Source organism: Gekko japonicus, unplaced genomic scaffold, assembly GCF_001447785.1.
Source record: "Gekko japonicus isolate JY-2015 unplaced genomic scaffold, Gekko_japonicus_V1.1 scaffold1641, whole genome shotgun sequence".
Taxonomy (NCBI): domain Eukaryota; kingdom Metazoa; phylum Chordata; class Lepidosauria; order Squamata; family Gekkonidae; genus Gekko; species Gekko japonicus.
In genome coordinates, this window is record NW_015159759.1 from 96,685 (window position 1) to 116,950 (window position 20,266).

At 42.2% G+C, this 20,266-nt stretch overlaps 1 protein-coding gene across 1 annotated transcript in view; it reads left to right on the plus strand.

The window, feature by feature from the left end:
* The window catches only part of SCLT1 (sodium channel and clathrin linker 1), a 77,662-nt gene that overhangs the window by 7,506 nt on the left and 49,890 nt on the right, over window positions 1–20,266 (plus strand). The window contains exons 5-12 of the mRNA XM_015405951.1: window positions 1,921–1,993; window positions 2,214–2,269; window positions 6,131–6,266; window positions 6,819–6,941; window positions 8,722–8,787; window positions 13,707–13,777; window positions 18,432–18,522; window positions 18,659–18,750. Coding sequence (XP_015261437.1) covers window positions 1,921–1,993; window positions 2,214–2,269; window positions 6,131–6,266; window positions 6,819–6,941; window positions 8,722–8,787; window positions 13,707–13,777; window positions 18,432–18,522; window positions 18,659–18,750 — 708 coding nt within the window. The remainder of the gene's footprint in view (window positions 1–1,920; window positions 1,994–2,213; window positions 2,270–6,130; window positions 6,267–6,818; window positions 6,942–8,721; window positions 8,788–13,706; window positions 13,778–18,431; window positions 18,523–18,658; window positions 18,751–20,266) is intronic.

Here is a 20,266-nt window from a genome sequence, read left to right on the forward strand (position 1 = left end):
CTCTCCCCCCCCCCCCCCCGGGCACTGGCGGCGAGGCCTGAGTGGCTCCCAGCTGCCAGGCATGCCACAGAGTTCCCAGAGCATTCTCTGCGCATGCATAGGGAATGCTCTTTTACTTTGGGGGGGATTTATGTATCCCCCGTATAGTTTTTAAAACTTTTCAGATTTTTCTGCACACCTGGGGAGTGCACCAAGTGTGCAGGAAAATCTCTTTGCCCCCCAAGTGCCCTCGATGTGCGGAATTAAATATCTGCACAGAGGGGGCATCTTGGCCATCAATATATAGATACTGATACTGATATATAGATATACTGATATATACTAATATATACTGATATATACTGATATATACTGATATATAGATACTGATACTTAAAAACAATACTGTCTCCTGATTTTTAGTGGAACTGAATTTTTTTATCAATGTTATGATGAAAGCCAGCGGAATGTACTTCTACACACTATTATGACACATGAACTCTAGACTGCATTTGAAATAGGAAGGCTTATTATTGCAGTACCTTCTATGCAGCCGATTAGGACACAAGGCGATATCGTATGAGGCCTCTATTGTACACCTTAGCTTTGGACCACTGCTAATTATTATAATTTTCACTTGGTCCTATATTGATTAATACTTTGTTTTATTATTGCAACATTGAGCCTACATGTATTATTTATGCTTAACCAGAGAAGAAGGCCAGTTGGCTGAAATGCGTTGAGTCACATAAGGTCCTGTTTATGAATACTGTATGATTTTAATTCTTGTTGAGACTGCATTTGGGCCTATAACTTTTAAAATAATTTGTAATAAATAGATGTCTTTCTGATAACCTGTATTTTCTGTACGTTAATGCTCTATAACTATTGATTTTAAGATTGGGGTGTCCTATTTGTATCTTTTAGTTTCTTAATTCATATTTCTTGGGTTACGTTTTGTGTTCCCCTTCTTTTTCTTTCCTTGTAGCATAACATATTACAGCGTGTTAGCCTTTAATAAGGCCTTTAGGCTTATTATAGTCCTTTGCCCTCTGGCACCAGGTGGTCTCTGGGATCCAATCAGGGATCTTGCTTGATGGAACTCATCCACTCCGAACTTCCCCCTCCCATCTAGTTACACAATTGAGCACTTTGTTGTTGTTCAGTCGCACAGTCGAGACCGACTCTTCGCGACCCCGTGGACCACATCACGCCAGGCCCTCCTGTCTTCCGCCATCCTCTGGAGTTTGCCAATCAAGCACAGGTTCTCACAACTAATTACCACATACTTGAATCTGGCCTTGAAAGAGATAAGGATGGTAAAGCAGGAAGGCCTAAACTATTGACACCCACAAGCCAGAGCAGACTGGCTAATAATCACATTAACCATTGAAGGGGAATTAGGATGCTTTACCTCACAACTTCCTGTTGCTTGTAGCATGGGCCTAACTGTGAAGCAGGTGCTATGCTTTCTATATTGCGAATATAGATTTCCTACTGAACACAAATTGTTTGTCCCCATCACTTTTTAAGCTAGTCACCCATGTTAGAGTCTAAAGTCAGGTCTGAGGACTTGCCCTATAACACTTGCATTTGGAAAGCCGAGGGTGGGATTTGCTTAGAAAACTTAAAATGGTATTTACTAAGAAAATCACATGCCAAGTGCAAGAGTGGTTTCTGTGGTAAAGAAAATAAACATTAGAGAAGTAAGGCTTGTCATGGATGCACCAAAAAAAGATAACAAACTGACTGGGATTAATAAAGTGTTTCTACACATTCCAATCATTTGGTAGGATTCTTCCTGGTACGTAAACATTGTACTCTCATTAGTATACTCTAGTTTTGTGTGAAAGTTACTGCAAGAAGACTATTGATGTTTGAAGTAGTGTGCTATTGGTTTAATTAGTATAACTGATAACTTAATTTTACATTTCTTTTTAGTATATTATCTCCCGTGCTTATTGAATATGATAAACATTTGGAAGAAATGAGTGAACAACTGCGATACTGTCAGGTATGAATAATGAACTAGCAAACTTAACAATTAGTATCTTGCTGAACTAAAGTGTTTTAAGTGTTAAACCTTTTTTTTTTGGCTACTGAATTGTAAATTGTCCTATTTTAATAGTGAAGCATCTGAATGGTTTTGATTATCTCTTGCATCTTATTGTATGCAATCTGAACTTTTAGCCCCTGTTAAAATGCTTACTTGTCCTGTATTGGCTTCTCTTTAGGGACAGATGGGCGAAATGAAATTAAAACTTGGACAGGTCACCAAGGAAAATGAAAGGTAGAGTCAGTAATCAATGCATGTTCCAAAGATGTTCTATGATTTTAAAGCAAAACTGTTATTCTTCTGAGTAGCATTTGATAAAATCCCAGTTTTAACTTTGTTTGTAAATTCAAATGATACATGTACAGATCCACCTAACAGTCATAGGATCCAAACCACATTTTACTAACATGTCAACAACAATATTAGGAACCTTATCAAGTCTTACTGAAATCAATAAATTATGTCTACAGCATCCCCCTGATCCAGGAGGTAGTAACTTTTTTAAAAAGAGAGATAAGTTTAGTCTGACATGATTTGTTCTTGAGAAACCCATGCTGGTGCTTAGTAGTCACAGCTGTCCTTTTTAAAAGCTCAAGGACTTATTGTTTGATGATTTGTTCTAAAACGTTTCCAGGTATAGATGTCAAGCTGATGGGTCGGTAGTTACCTGGATCCTCCTTTTTCTCCTTCTTGAAGATGGGGACAACATTTGCCCGCCTCCAATATTCTGACACCACACCTGTTCCCCAAGAATTCTCAAAAATAATGGCCAGAGGCTCAAAAATTACGCCCACAAGTTATTTTAGTACCCTTGGATGCAGTTCATCTGGCCCTGAGGACTTACATAGTTTCATTTAAAGAAACCAGGACCAATTCTGCAAAAACAGTCATTCCACCCTCAGTCTCCCATTTCCCCTGCAGGGGAAATTGGGGGGAGATGCGGGTCAAAATTCAGCAGTGCAGCAAACAGTGGGAAATTAAGCAGTACAACCGGGAAAATGGGAGACCAAGGGTGGAGCAACTGCCTTTGCGGAATCGGTCTAGGTGTTTATGTACTACTCCTATGCTGATCCTAGGCTGCAACTCCCTTCCCTCATAATGTGTTCTGTTTTTGCCATGTTGCTCACCTTTTCCCTCACAAGAGAAGACTTATGAAAAGTAGGAATTGAGCAGTTCTGCCCTCTCTTCATGACCTGTTAAAATTTCACTTTCCTGTTCCCGCAATGGACCTATTGTGCCCTTGCCTGGACTCCTCTTTAACGATGGAGGCCCAGGTGGCAGCCACTGCCAGGGCGGCCTTTTACCATCTTCAGCTGACTCGGCAGTTGGTCCCCTACCTTAGCCGTGAGGACCTGGCCACGGTGATCCATGCGACGGTCACCTCAAGGCTAGACTACTGTAATGCTCACTACATGGGGCTGCCTTTGTCGGAAGTCCGGAAGCTGCAGCTAGTGCAGAATGCTGCGGCCAGGCTGTTGATGGGTCTCTCGATGAGGGACCACCTTCGGCCTGTGCTGAAAGCGCTGCACTGGCTGCCGATAGCGTACTGCATTCACTTCAAAGTGCTGGTTTTGACCTTTAAAGCCCTTTATGGCCAGGGTCCAGCCTACCTGAGGGACCACCTTTCTCCATATGTTCCCCCAAGGACACTACAGTCGGGGTGGGCGTCATCTGGAAATTCCAGGCCCGAGAGACATTAAATTTGCGGTGACCAGGACCAGGGCATTTTCGGTGGTGGCTCCTACCTGGTGGAAGGAGCTCCCGGAAGAGATCCGGGCCCTGTGGGACCTCTCTCAGTTCCGCAGGGCCTGCAAGACGGAGCTCTTCCGCCAGGCCTTTGAGTAGGAGCCGCCGCCACCACTATTCCACCTTTGCCCCCTATGATCTGGCGTATTAACATCATGATTGCCTGGCCCCCCAAGGGGGGAGCGAGGCGCCTGGGCTCAGCTTAGATTATAAGATTTTAGGAAGTAGTTTGGAAGTTAAGATCTACCCATCTTGTCTAAATCTGTTTGTAAATTTGTTATTGTATTTTATTGTAATTTGTTGTTTTTAAACTATGTGTTTACTGTTTTAACCTCGGCACATGGTGCCCTTGTTAGCCACCCTGAGCCTTCGGGGTAGGGCGGGATATAAATTCAAATATAAATAAATAAATAAATAAATACTGGCATGATGACAGAAGGTTGTTTACTGGTATAGCCCTGCATTATCCTAGAGTAAAGATTTAGTTGCCATCCTAAGAAGTTCCAGGGTGGTATTAGGATTGTGCTCTTATTCTCCTCTTCTTTCTGTTATCACTTTCCCCCCCCTCTATCCTGACTAGATATTCCCAGATGCATTTTTAAAACCATTAGTGCTTTTCTAGATGGTCAGAAAGGATTAGAAGTTGCTGGTATCCTTTTCACCCTTAAAACCATAATTTAGAAATGTTTAAAGTTCTTGAAATACATACTATATTACTATTTGTTATATTAATGTATTATTACATATTATAATATTTTCTGTCAGAACAGGGGATACATTTATTATTTATTTATATTTTAAATTTATGAATCACCCAATCCCTGTTTGGATAGGACTCTGGGTGAGGTACGACAACGTTTAAAAACATCAAACAAGTAAAGTTAACATCAATAAATAACATTTCTTACATTCTTAAAATAATCTCGTGCCTGGCAAGGCAGGATACAAATAGAAACAATAAATGAATAAATAAAATAAAATCTCAGATGGCATTACTAATCTGTGTTTTAAACCCATTTCAGACCTTGTAGGTAGAGTAAATAGGAAGCCAAAATGGGAGAGATGGTAAAAAGGGGGGAGGGCATGCCAACCATGATGGAAAACCATCGCTGCCCTCAACCAAAAGCCTGTGGGAATATCTCTGCCTTTTAGGCCCTACATTAAATCTTACAGAACCCTGATGGTATTTAGCAGAGAGTTCCACCAGTTTGGAGCCAGGACTGAGAAAGCCCTGGTTCTGGTCGAGGACAGCGGGATATCTTTGGGGCCAGGGATCACCAGTAGGTTGTTCTCAGCAGAGCGTAATGCTCTTGGAGACATACCAGAGGAGGCGGTCCCGAAGATACATGTGTCCCAGACCACTCAAGGCCTTAGAGGTCAATACCAAAACCTTGCCAATAGGACTATTTACATATTTATTGCCTTTATATTATTTCTTGAGGCAGCTTGTAATACTGTTAAAATAAAAACATGCAAAAATGTACAAAGAAAGCAATGCAAAGGCAAATCAGACTACAACTATTAAAAGCAGCATCAAACATGTAAAACACAGGCATAAAAGCAGTAGTATGGTTTTAAAAAGTGGTCATATGAGCAAATTTACCAAGACCAGAAATATTTGCTTCAAGCTTAATTTTCTGAATACATACATGACAGTCCAGCAGTACTCTCTTCTCCTGTTGAAGCCTGCCTCCCCATAGTTTTTGTCCTTCCATGACTATCAACAGTAGATCCTGCTTCCAGAATCCATAGCAAAACCTCACAGCATCTGAAGTATAGTTAGGGGGGAGAAGAGGAATTCATTTCTGTAAGAGCAGAACGGACAATCAGTACTGTGATATCACTGTATTCCCTCAGCATTTCCTTGACAACACTGAATCTTCTGCTGTCATCTTGAAAAGGCAAAATTGATCCAGTGTCTGTGGCTGTGTACCGTATTTCCTCAGACCATATGGATGAGATCCATGTGCTGACTTGGTGCTCTCTGCAGATATTTTCCCTAGAACAGTTACTGCTTGGCTCACTTTCAGCTTGTTTCTTTGACACAGAGCTAGACGTTAGTACATTCTTCATGAAGCTCTAAGTATCCATGTGAATTGTTTCTGTGCTGTATCACAGTCATGGTCAGTAAGGTGTCTACAGATATCCCAACCATAATATTGAAAATAAATGTTCTTCCAGTTCTTGTACATGTCTCATATAGATAAACTATGTGCTTTTAACTTACAGAATAATTTAAATTGTTCTGAGCTTGATAGGTGTTTTGTTTGCAGGTGATGTTCAGTTGACAGATACAAATTAGGTATGCTCACTATGTTAAAAGCAATTGATTATTCCCCTATTTAACAGATTACACGAAGAACTGAAAGAGGTTATTGAAAAGCAGTTAGAGGCTCTGCCATCTGGTTCTCCTTCAGGAGATGTTGTTTTTATGGATGAAAACTTAATAAGAAACCTTCAAGAACAGCTACAGCTTGCAAATAAAGTGAGTTGAAACATTTATACTTCATTATTTCTTTGGGGGTCTCTTTTGAATGCCAGATTGCACTAGTTTTAAGGCCTGTATCTGCCGAGGCAGAGGTTATATGCACAGTTGCTTTTTGATTTTTAAACTGCTTTTAATTCCAGGGTTTACAAACTAATATTAGGTCTCTGAACTTCAGTACGCCTTCCAAGTAATCATGCTTAGGACCTCATTCTCTTGGAGATGGAAAAATAAACTCTGAGTTCCCTTTGGGTGGCAGCAAAGGAGGGCAAAATTCAAGTAATTAAAAATATAGAAGCAGTTGTGCAAATGCATAGAAATATAAACATATATAGCTACTGCTTAAATAGGACTCATTGAAAATACGTGCATAATAAAGTAAAGAAGCTTTTTTTTAATAGGAAGCAGAGTGATTTTCCTACAAAGCCAATCTATATTCTGTAAATGTGAAAGACTGTGGTATACATCTTCTAAATAATAGCAACATAATTAGTTACAAAATGGAAGTAAAGTTGCTTTCTTGGATATTCACCTCGTTTTTAATTTTTGCAGGAAAAAGAGCATGCAATAGAACTTTCTCATACAGCATCACAAGAATTGGAACGACTTCAGCAGATGTTCCATAAACAAATGACAGAAGCTCAAATTCATATTGCTGAAAACCATAAACAGAAAGTAATGCCATTTCTATTGATCTTTGTTTTTCAGGACGACATCTTTATTAAACTTTAATTGAAATTTATAAAGCATTAGCATTGATAAAATTTGAAAGCCAGAGGTTAGAAATCGCATATCTATATACTGTTAGCCATCTCTGGCCCCCATCTGCAGATAGCTAAATCCACAGATTAGGGCCACATGGAGGCTATACAGATTTTTCTGCAAATTTGGTGCACTTCCCAGGTTTGCAGAAAAGTCTGAATTCAACATTAAAGTATATGGGGGGAGGTGTTCGCCCCCTGGATACTTTTGTATCTTACCTGTTCAGAATGGAACCACTATAGCCCAGCCCAGTGGTGGACATTGGCAGCTGCGATGGGCATGGCCTTAATGTCAAAGGACACTGGCAGTTCACCAGCCTGGCCATGGTGATGGAGGATGCCTGGGAGTCCCTGCAGCCCAGCTGCAGTAGAGGAGGATGTCCTGCAGTCACTGCAGTCTGACCTTGGTGGCAGAGGACACCCAACAGCCACACTGGGCCCAGATGCAATGGAAGAGGACACCCAGGGATAGCTGTGCCCTGGCTGTGAGGGAGGATGACTCCCGGCAGCTGCTACAGCCCAGCTGGGGTGGCAGAGGATGCCTAGCAGCTGCATCAGATTCAGCAGCAGCTGTGGAGGACAGTGTCAGCCACGCCAGACTTGGCTGTGGCTGAAGAGGATGCTGGTAGCTGTGTCGGGCCAGACAGCAGCTGAGGAAGACGCCAGGCTCGTCTCCCCCACAAATCTCCCCCTCACTGAGCTATAAGGGAAATTCCCCCCACAGGTATCATGAGTCTTCACTGGTATTTATTATTCTTTCAGAGCACCTGATTTTGGTTCATCTCTGGATGTTCAGATGATCCCACTGTTGACTTACTCAGTTCTAAAAAAATCCCAAGAATTGTTGCTTCTGGTGGAATTGCCAAGGATGAAGTTGCAGAATTATGTTGGCTATAGCCTGCCCCCCACTCTTTAAATAGTTTTCCACACAACTCTACATGCCTGCATACTGAACAGTAGGGCATGGAATCATGGCCATTGTAGACTCAGCATGGTACAATGCCTACAGAGGTGAGCTGGCTGGAAGAGAACCCACTTCCACTACAGATACAGTGTCGGGCAGGTATGGGGGAAGTGCCACCTAGTCTGTTGCCTCATGAAGCTCAGGCACTGTCCCAGATTCCCCTGCAACCTTGCCTCAACCCAAATTACAGCTACACTGGAGGAAACTGTGTATTACTCTCGCATTACATCTAGCCCCAGCAGTGGCGATGTATCTAACAGAAGTGTGACAGTTCTCCACCACTACCATGTCCAAGCACCCCATTAGGAAATGGGATTAACACCAGGGGCCCCTTCCATATTGTTGGGGCCTTTGAGATAATCTCCCATTTCCTTCTAGGAAGCATGCTGAATGGAGCAGTGCTCCAGCTCTTTAGCTCTGCTAGTACTGTTAGTTGCTCTCCAGTGTACTAAGACCAGTGGAGAGAGGAGAACAATGATGGCAGGGCCCATGGGCACCCTCCTCCAGTGCTCAAGGCCCCATAAAAGCCTATAGCAGTGATATGCTACGATTGCTTTTTGTGCATTTTGTCTGAAATATCTGGCTAATGGTTGGAGAAAAAAACTACGGACTAGCCAGTGAGCATTAATATTTTTTCTATAATAATCATACTTAAATATTAAGCTTGAACATTTCTGTTTGTGATAAATGCTTTAGATTGTAATTACCTGCTGTGCATCTTCTTTTCTAGGGTCAATTGACAAGCTTTCAGCAACTAACAAAGCAACTGCATTTAGCCAATGAAAAAACAGAGTCAGTAAGTGAAAAATTGTGAATTTTTTTTTAGCTTAGATGATCCAGATGTGCATTAAAGGAGGACAAACTTAAAACAATTGCAAATACCCCCAGAATATTATGGACAATTCCTATATAGGCGTGCCAGTTTTGGTATTCATAAAATTGTACCATCAATATATTGATTCTCAATATGGCCAGATCTATGGATACTTAAATCCAGAGACTGGAGCAATAAATAGAAAAGAGAGATCTTTCTACAAACTTTTAAAAGCCCCAGTTTGCAGAAAAATAAAATAATAAAAACTGTGGCTGTAGATTTAAGAAACAAAATGGTTGTTTTTGGAGTTACTAAGTCACCATGACAGTATTGCCAGCCTTCAGACTTTGGTTTCTGTTAGTAAAAGGCAAGGGGAGGGGGCAGGCTCTTTACAGGGCTATTTTGGCCTTTGTGGAAGTACTCATTGGGGCCAGGCCAGGCAGCAACCAGAGGCAACTTTATACCACATGACTTGCATGACTCACCCAGGCCAAGCTGCTTGCTATTGTTTAGCAGAAGTCACCCCACAAAACTAGAGTGGAATATTAGTTAGAGTTTCAGACCAGGATCTGAGAGACCCAGATAGGGTTCCCAAGTACTTACCGTGATTCGGCAGCGGACACATGATCCCCGGCCGGAACATTCCTCCCTGTAACGCACCATGCCGTCGCCAGGAAGTGATGCTGGGCGACGCTCTGACAATGGGGCTGAAAACCCAATGGTACCATCAAGTTTCCAGCCCCATTGCCAGAGCGTCGCCCAGCGTCACTTCGTGGGGACGGCATGGTGCGGCGCGTCTGTTGTCCGCACGGGAATGGTCCTGGGAAGAAGTATGTGTCCCCTGCTGAATCACGGTAAGTACTTGGTAAGCCTGGACCCCAGAAGGAGGGAGAGTACAGGGGAAAGTGAACTGCTCCCCAAAAGTCCTTACAGGTTCCCTGCTGGGCAGTTGGGCCTAACCTGGCAGCTGACCCTGTGGAACCGGGCCTTAGTTTTCCCAGGCAAAGGCTGGTAGGGAGAAGGGAAGGAGGGAAAGCTGAAGTCGGGAGCAGATGAAGGTAGGTTGGCTGGTGAGTGAGAAGGAGAGGCTGTGGGGGGCCTTCAGGGAAGGGAAAATGAGATGCCCCCCGACAAGTGTTTGCACGTCTCTAATTTATATTTATTAAATTACTATATTAAAAACTTAGACCCGAACTGCTTGCTTGAGTATATGGACACTTCCACTCACACCAGGAAGAGCATTACTTCACAGATCCCTCTTTCTTTACTGCAGTCCCGCATGTCTCACATCTAGCACCAGTTCCAGTGGTTTTCCTAGAACTCAGAATCTGCTTTCTATAAGGGGCTACAGCAACAGAGAGGAAACATGAAAGCTGCATGCCCTGAGCAGAGCTCTGCTTGCTTCTTGTTGAATTCCAGCCAGTACTTTCTACATACGTGCTGTTAAGTTGCAACTGGCTTATGGCAATCCCAGCAAAGGACTTTCAAGACACTGCCTTCCTTTGCAGAGTTCTCCTTGGTGGTCTTCCATCCAAATACTGGCTCTATTTAGCTTCTGAGATCTGACAAGATCCTTGACAATGGCTATTCCTTAAACACCACTGCCAAAAAATTCTACACCTTGCCCGAAGGGACAATGGATGATCTCAAGGTCCCTCTAGTGCAGGGGTGGCCAGACTGCAGTTCGGGAGCCACATGCAGCTCTTTCACACACATTGTGCGGCTCCTGGCAGGGTAGCTAGGGAAGTGAAGGGTAGGCATGCCTCCCTGACCAGTCTTCTCTTCCCTAGCCAGTGTTTCCCTTCCTGGGTCGGCTTGAGGTGGGGAGAAGCAGAGAAAGAAAGCAATTTTAATTTTAAATGCGTTCTCAAAGCCCCCCCCCCCCGCCCCGCCGCCAGCTTGGAGAAAGCATTTGTCTCTTTAAATATCATTATCAATATCTGTTTTTACACCTTTTGTTTTTATTTCTGGCAGTCTTATTTAATATTAATAAAAAGCAAATTTGCATATTTTCCAATAAAAACATTGTGCAATATTTGGTCATGTCTCGTGGCTCTCAGACATCTGATGTTTCTACTCTGTGGCTCTTACATTAAGCAAGTTTGGCCACCCCTGCTCTAGTGGTCGCTCTTCATTCTGGAGCTATTCTTTCTAAGGATGGGGACAACGTACTAAAGGATCCCGTTAACAGAAAAAAATGAGACAGCCCTTTAAAAATCACACTACGCAGCTTCCCTCGCTATCAGGCTTCTGCAGTCCTTCCCAACATTGTGTGAGCAATCATGATTTGGGCAGATAACCTCCTACAAGATATGGAGCCCAACCCCTGACTCTCAAGAGATCTTCATTTAAGATCAAAAGAGCAGCTGAATTCACTTCAGATGCATCACAAGATTCCATGCAATTCTGCACCAGGATGCAAGCCACAAACATGGTCATCGGAAGAAAATTGTGGCTAAAGCAATGGGAGGTAGATCCTCTATCCAAATCAAATTCATCTGCAGAAAAATTCTCAGGAAGATTGCTCTTTGGGGACAGAGCTTTGGATGAGATTCAGGTAGAAACCAAAGAAAAGAAAAAGGCTATGCCTTCTACTTCCACTAAAGAGAGAGACATGAAATGAAAACTCTTTCACTCCTTTCTTTCGTATAGGAACCCTACAAGAAGTAGAGAGGGCAGGGGTTGCAGAAATAACCATCCTTTTGGATGTAGATCCAGATTCTAGCACAGACAGTTCCCAGCTAACAAGTAGGACCAGAACACTTCTGGGAAAAAGACTACAGCATGACTACATGATAGGAGACCATCTACAGGACTTTGCCCATGTCTGGAAGAAGTCAACTACCGATTGTTGGGGCCTTTCAATTGTAGGCCCTAGCCCTGGTTGCAGCACGTCAGGCCTCCTTGGGGCCTGGAATCACTAGGCGATGTTGTGCCCCAGACCATAGGACTCTTTGGGGTATATACAGGGAAAGGTGGTCCCTCAGGTATGTCGGACCCTAGCCATATAGGGCTTTAATGGTAAGAACCAGCCCTTTGAAGCAAACCCGGTATGCTATTGCCAGCCAGTGCAGCGCTTTCAGCACAGGCCAGATGTGCTCCCATCTAGGGAGACCCACCTACAGCCTGGCCGCAGCATTCTGCACTAGCTGCAGCTTCCGGATTTGCGACAAAGGCAGCCCCATGTAGAGAGCATTACAGTAGTCTAACCTCGAGGTGACCGTCGCATGGATCACTGTAGCCAGGTTGTCGCGGTCAAGGAAGGGAACCAACTGCCGAATCAGCCTAAGGTGGTAGAAGGCCGACCTGGCAGTGCCTCCATAGTTAGGGAGGAATCCAGGAGCACTCCCAAGCTCCTAATCTCCGGCGCTGGCTGTTATTATTTCTGTATCCTCCATTAGTCTCTTGTTATGCTTTGCACTGAATAAAGATCATTCATATTTGTAATTGTCTCTGATGTGGTAATTGAACTCCAGGGCTAAATCTTGTGTCTAGGCTGACCAATGAGCTACCACTGTGAGCGTAATTGTGTGCACCTCTGAGTTAGAGTTGCGGATGTGTTAAGTCCCAGATGCCAGCTAAGAGATTGAATCTCTGCTTAGGCTGGGTGGGAACCCCTTTGAGGAGATTCTGGTGGCAAACTTGTGAATCCTAAAGAGAGAGTACAGACTGTCTTGTGGATTTTGTTTCATGTGCTGAGATATAGGGTTCCCTCTCACCCCTGGACTGGGCAGAGTGGGTTTAATCCTGTACACTGGTTTACTGCATAATTCACATGCGAGGCCTCGGTTCAACTGCCAGAATACTGCCTGGAGGTCTGCTTATCCCCTGCTGCTGCCTATCTGTCTGAAGGCTCTGGTCTAGCTCCCAGCCCTGGATTCTTGCTCAGCATTCCTCAGTGGTTGCTTCTAGCCCCTTGATGTTAAGCTTTTGAGCTAGCCAGGTTCCAAACTCCCGAGGAAGTAAACCTGCTGCTCTCCTGGTTAGGCATACCACCTGTCTTATCATCTGGAGATCCTGGGCTTTGTCTGCTCCCTGGCTTCTTGTCCTTGCTATCTAATTTTCTTTTCTCCCTCCCTTCTATCTGCACTGGCCCTTAATTCCTCTTCCACCTGCTTCACCCACTTTCTGGGTCTGTTGCCCTAAACTTACTCCTGCGGAGGTCTGTAGTCCTGCCACAGCCTTTACTCCTCAAGGAGGCTAGGATCCAGTCTTGCTTTCTCACCTGTTGGTGTAACCACTCTTGGGGCTGTCTTGAGTTCCTCCCCTTCACACCCTGACCTGAACACTGTGGGATGTGACATGATACTTACTCTAGAAGATAAGGTCAGGATCTGACAATCTGCTTCTGCATGTGAAATAACACCTCAGTCATACGTAATTTTACTGTCTAACTCTGTAGTATTGGTTTATGAAAGTACTGGGCTTCATGAAAGAATTAGAGTAATGAGAACAGAGAGCCTGAGTGGAGCTGTTCAAAGTGATTAAAGACAGGGCTGTTCATATCAAGCCAAGGCATGAAGGGACTTGTTTATGTTGGATACAGAAGCAGTAGGAAACAAATGATATAATGGGGGGAGGTCAAAATTATACAAACAGCTGAATTTTAGAGATAAATAAGAGGCTTAAAATGAGAAATGGAACTAGTAAGGAAGATATTGGCATAGTCAAGCTGGCAAATGGTGAAGGCCTGAACATAGGTCTTGGAAGAGTCAGCAGTCAAAACAGAGCAGATTTGAAAGAGTTAAGTCTAAAAAGTCTCAGATGTATACTTATGACCTTTAAAAATAACATCTGAAGTTGGGATTGGTGTCAAAGAACATACTTGCTGCAGTATAAAACTACTTGCTTTTGACATATTATGGTAAAATGTATTTTAAAAAGCTTTTCTCTTTTTGTAGATCAATCAGTTATTTCTAAAGACTGTAAAGGAACAGAATGTAGAACTGGAACAGCTGCGTAAGCAACTCAGGTATGAATGAGACTCCTAGTCATTCCTATTTTCGTTAGATTAATATTATTTAGAAGAAGAGGAGGAGGAGGAGATTGGATTTATACCCCGCCCTTCACTACCCAAAGGTGTCTCAGAGCAGTTTACAAACTCCTTTCCCCCGCCCCACAACAGACACCCTGTGAGGTAGGTGGGGCTGAGAGAGCTCTGACAGAAACTGCTGTGACAGAACTATGGCTTGGCCAAGGTCATCCAGCAAGTGCAAATGGAGGAGTGGGGAATCAAACCCTGTTCTCCCAGATTAGAGACCGTGCACTTAACCACTACACCAAACTGGCCAGGTACTGTGTACCAGTGATGGCTGTTAGTTGATCTGGAGATAATTGTTCTGACCTTGGCCTCAAGCTGCATGTAATGATTAGAACTCCCAGCATAGTTTAAATAGCAATTGTGGGTAGCCCTGATATAGATTAAGAGAAAGGAGTGTTTAATCTCCCCTCCCTTTTCTCCTATTGAAAATGCTCCCCCAGCGGTTTTTAGCCCTAGTTGATAAAGAAGGCAGGGTGCCCCATTTTTCTCCTGCTCTCTTTCCTACAACAGACTTAAGTACTTCAGTCTGTAAAGGGTAGAGCTTTGATTGGTATTTATATTTCCATGAGAAAAGTGGCCATTTTTTGCTTCTGTATCTCAGTGGCCTCTGGTGAGTCTTGAAATCTATTTTGTACCTAGCTCCAAGGAATCCGGGGATCCCCTTCTTTGAGCCTGTGGGCACCTTTAGAATTCTGATACAGGGGGTGGGCATAGCCACAACAAATTACTGCCACAGGAGGCAGAGCCAACCACAAAATGTCAGGAAGTGAGTTAATGCATAACTCTGACATAGCATTTCAAGATTTCAGGTGGAAGCTCTGCTTAGCAGGATTCCTATTAAAATGAACATACTGTTTAAAAATATTTTCTTGCATACACAGAGCTTATCTTCAGTCACACAGTGAAGATACTTGGGCCATGGTGGCAGCTGCTCCTGAAAGCAGTTTTTAAAAATCTGTTTAGACAATCAGATCTCCAGTGGCTAATCAGAAGCTCTGCTGAACAAAAGCCTCCCCCGCCCCCCACTTTCTAAAAACACTTGGTGGGTGCCAGGAAAGATGTCATTGAGCACCATGGTGCTCAGAGGTGTCATGTTCAGGACCCTGGTGTAATCTAATTAATTTTGCAACACCTTCTGGTCTTCTTAAAAAAAGTTACAAATGACAGTCTTTTCAGTCATACCCTGAACCCTCCCCCCTCATTTTTTGTTGTACTGAATGCCAGCCTGATGAAGGATTCTTGTAATTTTGTAGCAGACACCCAAGAAAATAGAGTTAAAATTCAACGAGACTTGAATACTCAGGAGAAGTAGGCAGTTGCAAACAGGATGCAATTCAACAAAGATAAATGCACAGTATTACATCTGGGCCACAAAAGTGTCAACCACAAATACTGGATGGGGGATACGTTTCTGGGGAGTAGTGTATGCGAAAGAGATCTTGGGGTAAGAGTGGACTGTAAACTAAATATGAGCAGTCAGTGTGATGCGGTGGCAAAAAAGGCAAATTCAGTCTTGGGTTGTATTAAAAGGGCCATAGCATCGAAATTACAGAAGGTTATAGCCCCTCTGTATACTGCCTTGGTCAGGCCGCACCTGGAGTACTGTGTGCAGTTCTGGAGGCCTCAGTTCAAAAAGGATGTGGACAAAATTGAGAGGGTGCAGAGGAGAGCGACGAGGATGATCAGGGGTCTGGAGACTGAGCCCTACGAGGAAAGTCTAAGGGCCTTGGGAATGTTTAATTTGGAGAACAGAAGGTTGAGGGGGGACATGGTTGCTCTCTTTAAATATTTGGAAGGCTGTCATTTGGAGGAGGGCAAGGAGCTGTTCCAGTTGGCAGCAGAGGATAGGACTCGAAGCAACGGGTTTAAATTACATGGAGAAAGGCATCGGCTGAATATTAGGAAAAATGTTTTCATGGTCAGAGTGGTTCAAAGGTGGAATCAGCTGCCTAGAGAGGTGGTTAGCTCCCCTTCACTGAAAGCTTTCAAGAAGAGGCTGGACGAATATTTGTCAGAGATGCTTTTGGCTGGTCCTGCATTGGGCAGGGTGTTGGACTAGATGGCCTGTATGACCCCTTCCAACTCTATGATTCTATGAATTTGAACGCTTGTGTGCTGCTTTAATTTTGCCTAATAGAAAGATATTCTACTGCTGTGGTTTTCTGTATTTTTTTCCCCATTGGACCAAATCTTGTATCTGAATTTGTTATCATTTCTTATGTCAGTCATGAGAATTTATCGAGGTAAAAGTTTAATGCCACTGAACATACTTTGTCAGCATATCTCTTTCTCATGTGTCTGTATGTGGATGTCATAGGGATCCTCTAGGGTAAAGTTTGTAAGGACACTCCAAGGAAATTTTTTAAACATTTTTTAAATATGGTAGAGAATGTGAGTTCTAGAGAAGAGAGGGATGTTGAAAATTCAGGACAGAAGAGCAGTGGGGCTTGAAGTATAAGCCAGAGGGCTGAGTGAATGAGTGAGGACCTAAGGAATGCAACTTTTGTTGGGGAAAGATCACAGATCTTGCATAGAAAGGAGTAACAGAAAGCAGAAAAGCTTTACAAAAAACAACAACAATGGAATTGGGATAGCTTTCAGCATCTGGTTTCCAGTAACTCAGGACTAGACGGTAAATAGGAGGCAATAAATCTCCTTTCAAATAAGAAGTGTGTTTAGTATTCTAACGGAGGGAAGCCTTTGTTTCTCCTTCATGTTCTAAAGTAGTTAAAATCCAAACAGAGGCATCATGCACCTGTTATTTAAATCAAATGAGGAAGTCTTGAAATCAATTTGATTCAGTATTCCTGAGTCCTGTCCATAGATACCTTCAGTTGGTGACATCATCATCATTATTTTAGAGATTGATCAAATAAACTAGATTATGTTTATTCACATACCAGCTTCCTCAAAATCTTCACATGTATTTTCAGTCTTGTATGTTAAGGGCAGTGTTCCCTCTAAGCTTAGTGTGAGCTAGCTCAAAGTTTGTTAGCCTCCGGCTCACCCATTTTTGTCTTAGCTCAGGAAGACAAATTAACTCCAGAGCAAACTAATTTATGCAGTAGCCAAATTGCTTGCTCACAACTTTAATGCCAGTAGCTCACAAAGTAGAATTTTTGCTCACAGAACTCCGCAGATTAGAAGGAACATTGGTTAAGGGTACTTTACTTTTGTAAAAACTGAGACAGAATCCAATTGTTTCATGAGCATTTGTTGGATTTTTTCAGGTCCTTCATGGAAAGCATTTATGTTTGATTTGAAATTTACAGTATCAAATCCTATTTTTAACATTGCAATTCACTCTTATCTTTTCATAGTTATTTGCTTATCTTTTATTGTTTGCTTTGCATCTATGAGGGGTTTAAGGAGGAAATGTACATAGTGTTAAGCTCTGAGAATGATAGTTAAAATTGCCACTTTTATAGAAAGGTTGCATTTTGTGGTCTTTTTTCCATTGGAGTTGATTAAGTATATTTGAAAATTACTCTTGAAGTTGAAAATGCAATTAGAGTATTCTCCTGTATCATTCAGAAAAAATACTTGCATAAATAATTGATCACTGTTTCCCTAGGAGCTTTTTGTTACATAAGTAGCAGAGAATGAGAATGAATAAATATTTTAAATATTTTAGTGTAACAGTCTTATTTATGCAGTGAAGGTAAGCATAGGAACATAGTTGCTCATAGTGTATAGCCAATGAATTTTTAAAAACATGCATGGATATTGTTATGAAATTATGTAACTCTGTTAAGCACTATGTAGATAATTTAAAATAGTACTTTAAGGATGCAAGTATCAACAATACTTGCTTCAAGTATCAACAATAAATATTTGCTGAAGACCATAGATTCTGGTAACTGCTCATGCTAATGTAAGTGTATGCCTTTTTTTGTTGTGCTCTGTATGTAGAGCTTTCCCCCCAAAGTATAATAAGGCAGGTTTCATATATTATTTAGTGGAATCTGTCGATAAGCTTCCTTGGACATTACACATACCTGCTTTTAATATATGTATGGGCTTGCTATGTAGAAAATTCACATTTCCCTGTGAACAACTGGAGCTATTGGGAAATTTTTCCATGGAATAAGCCACTTACAAATACCATAGTACTCACATGCACCCTTTGCCGCGTAGCAACAGTATTGGGTAGTAACCTCATCCCCTCCAGTACATATCAAATGAGCCTAGGAGACATGAAAAAAATGAGTGATACTGGCTCATTGTAAATATTTTGCTTTAGGATGGGAACTATTGTTTTTTTCATGACAAAATTGCTTTTAAAATAGCTGTTAAACGTAATTTCTATCTCAGTTGTGTTTTCAGGTTCTGGGTGTTCGAATATAGTAAAACCCAGTGTCCTTTGCCACCACAAATAGTTTTTGGTGTTTTTGGACATTTTGCTACACCAGGATACACTGGAATTTCACTTAGGATATGAATGTACTCCAGAGGACACTTTGGAAAAGTTTTATTCCAAGCATGCTAGCAGTATTAAGATGGGAAATGTAGTTACTGTGATTGATAGTTTGAAGAACCAACTGGTATTTTTACAGTTGAAGAGTATCTGTGTTTTTATGTGTAGGCAATCCAAATTTGACTTGAGAACTGCTGTTGCAAAGGTTGATGAAATGACCAGGCTGATTGAAGATTTTCAGAACCAGATGGACAAAAAGGTATAACAGGACAAGTTAAGTTGTTTATCTTGTTGCAGATTCAAATAATTAATTGATCGTTATTTTATTGGCTCATGTGACATATATTTGAGCAACAGTTCTCCTAAGTATCTTGAATAATTTTCTTGGCTCCCAGGAAGAAGATGTGCGAGCTGCTCGAGAAAGAGAGGAAGCATCAGATAAACGTTTGCAGCAATTGCAGTCTAGCATAAAACAGCTGGAAACAAGGTAAGTAATGACATCATGCATGGTTCTTCGCTGGGACTCTGAAATCCTAAAAACAGTGCAAAGATACTTTTCTTCTGTAAGATTAACTTTCTGGTGGATAATCTTGTTTGTGTGTATATGTTCTCTGTGCTCATACAGAGCTTATTTGAAGATTGTATTCTTTTTCTTATTGTAACTTACTATGTTTCTAACCTTTTTCAGGTAAGCTTCTGTTTTTACTTTGATACATTATTGCAAGACTTAACTCTATAAACTGAAGTCCAAGGACAGCTGCATAGACAATGGTCTCCATACTCGTATCCCCAGACATACCAGCCAAAAGGATAGTTGCCTTTGTTAGGGGCAGTGGATCAATAGTAGAGCATCAGCTTTGTGTTCAGAAGGTCCACTGTTCAATTCCCAGTATGTCCTCTTAAAAGGACCAGAAAATAATAAAAAATAACTTTTATTTATTTAAAAAAAAGACCAGGTAGGAGGTGATGTAAAAGACATCTTCCTGAGACCCTGGAGAGCCACTGCTGTGCTATATACAATACTTACCTTGATGGACCTAAGCTCTGATTCCATTTAAGACAGCTACATATGTTCCCCATGTTGCTCACCTGTGGAGAAGTGAATGGGTGCAGAAAAGGTTGGCTGGATTCAGTCCACCACTGAAAGATGTTAGCCCTAAATCCTAGTAGCACTGGGCTTTCATAATGTGCATGGGCTGCCCTGATCAAGGAAATTCACTATGAATGCAGCTTTGGATGTTGGAAACAAGGTTTTATTTTGACAGTGTCCTTTTGCTTACTCTAATTGTATCCAGCAAGACAATCTGTGCACCAGTTTGGTGTAGTGGTTAAGTGCGCGGACAGTAATCTGGGAGAACCGGGTTTGATTCCCCACTCCTCCACTTGCACCTGCTGGATGACCTGGGCAAGCCATAGTTCTGATAAGAGCTGTCCTTGAAAAACAGCAGTTTCTGTCAGAGCTCTCTCAACCCCACTTACCTCACAGGGTGTCTGTTGTGGGGAGGGGAAGGGAAAGGAGTTTGTAAGCCGCCCTGAGACACCTTTGGGTAGTGAAGGGCGGGGTATAAATCCAATCTCCTCTCTCCTTCTTCATCAAGGTTGCATTCACATTTGGATTGGCCTTACAAAACAATGGCATACAGCTTTGCTACTTGGTTAAATTATTAGCCTGCTTTATGTCTGCATAGTGTTAAAATGGAGCTTTCATACTTCAGGACTCCACAGTAACAGCTATAATTCTAGGGCCTTGGTGTGCTTATTGCAGTCCTTACTTGTTACACAGAGAGTCATACTTGATCAACCTTTGATATTGTGAAAGGTCATAGGCTGAAGGTGGTCTCTTGTCAATGTTTTGGCCTTTTAGGCTTTTAAGACATTAGTTATTGTTTTGAATTGAATCTGGAACATAAGGAAGTGTAGCACTGGTTTAATTGGTTCCCATCAATCTGCCTTGTGCTCTGTGTAACACTTGGTACTTTAAAGTAGTCAGCAAATGCAGGCCC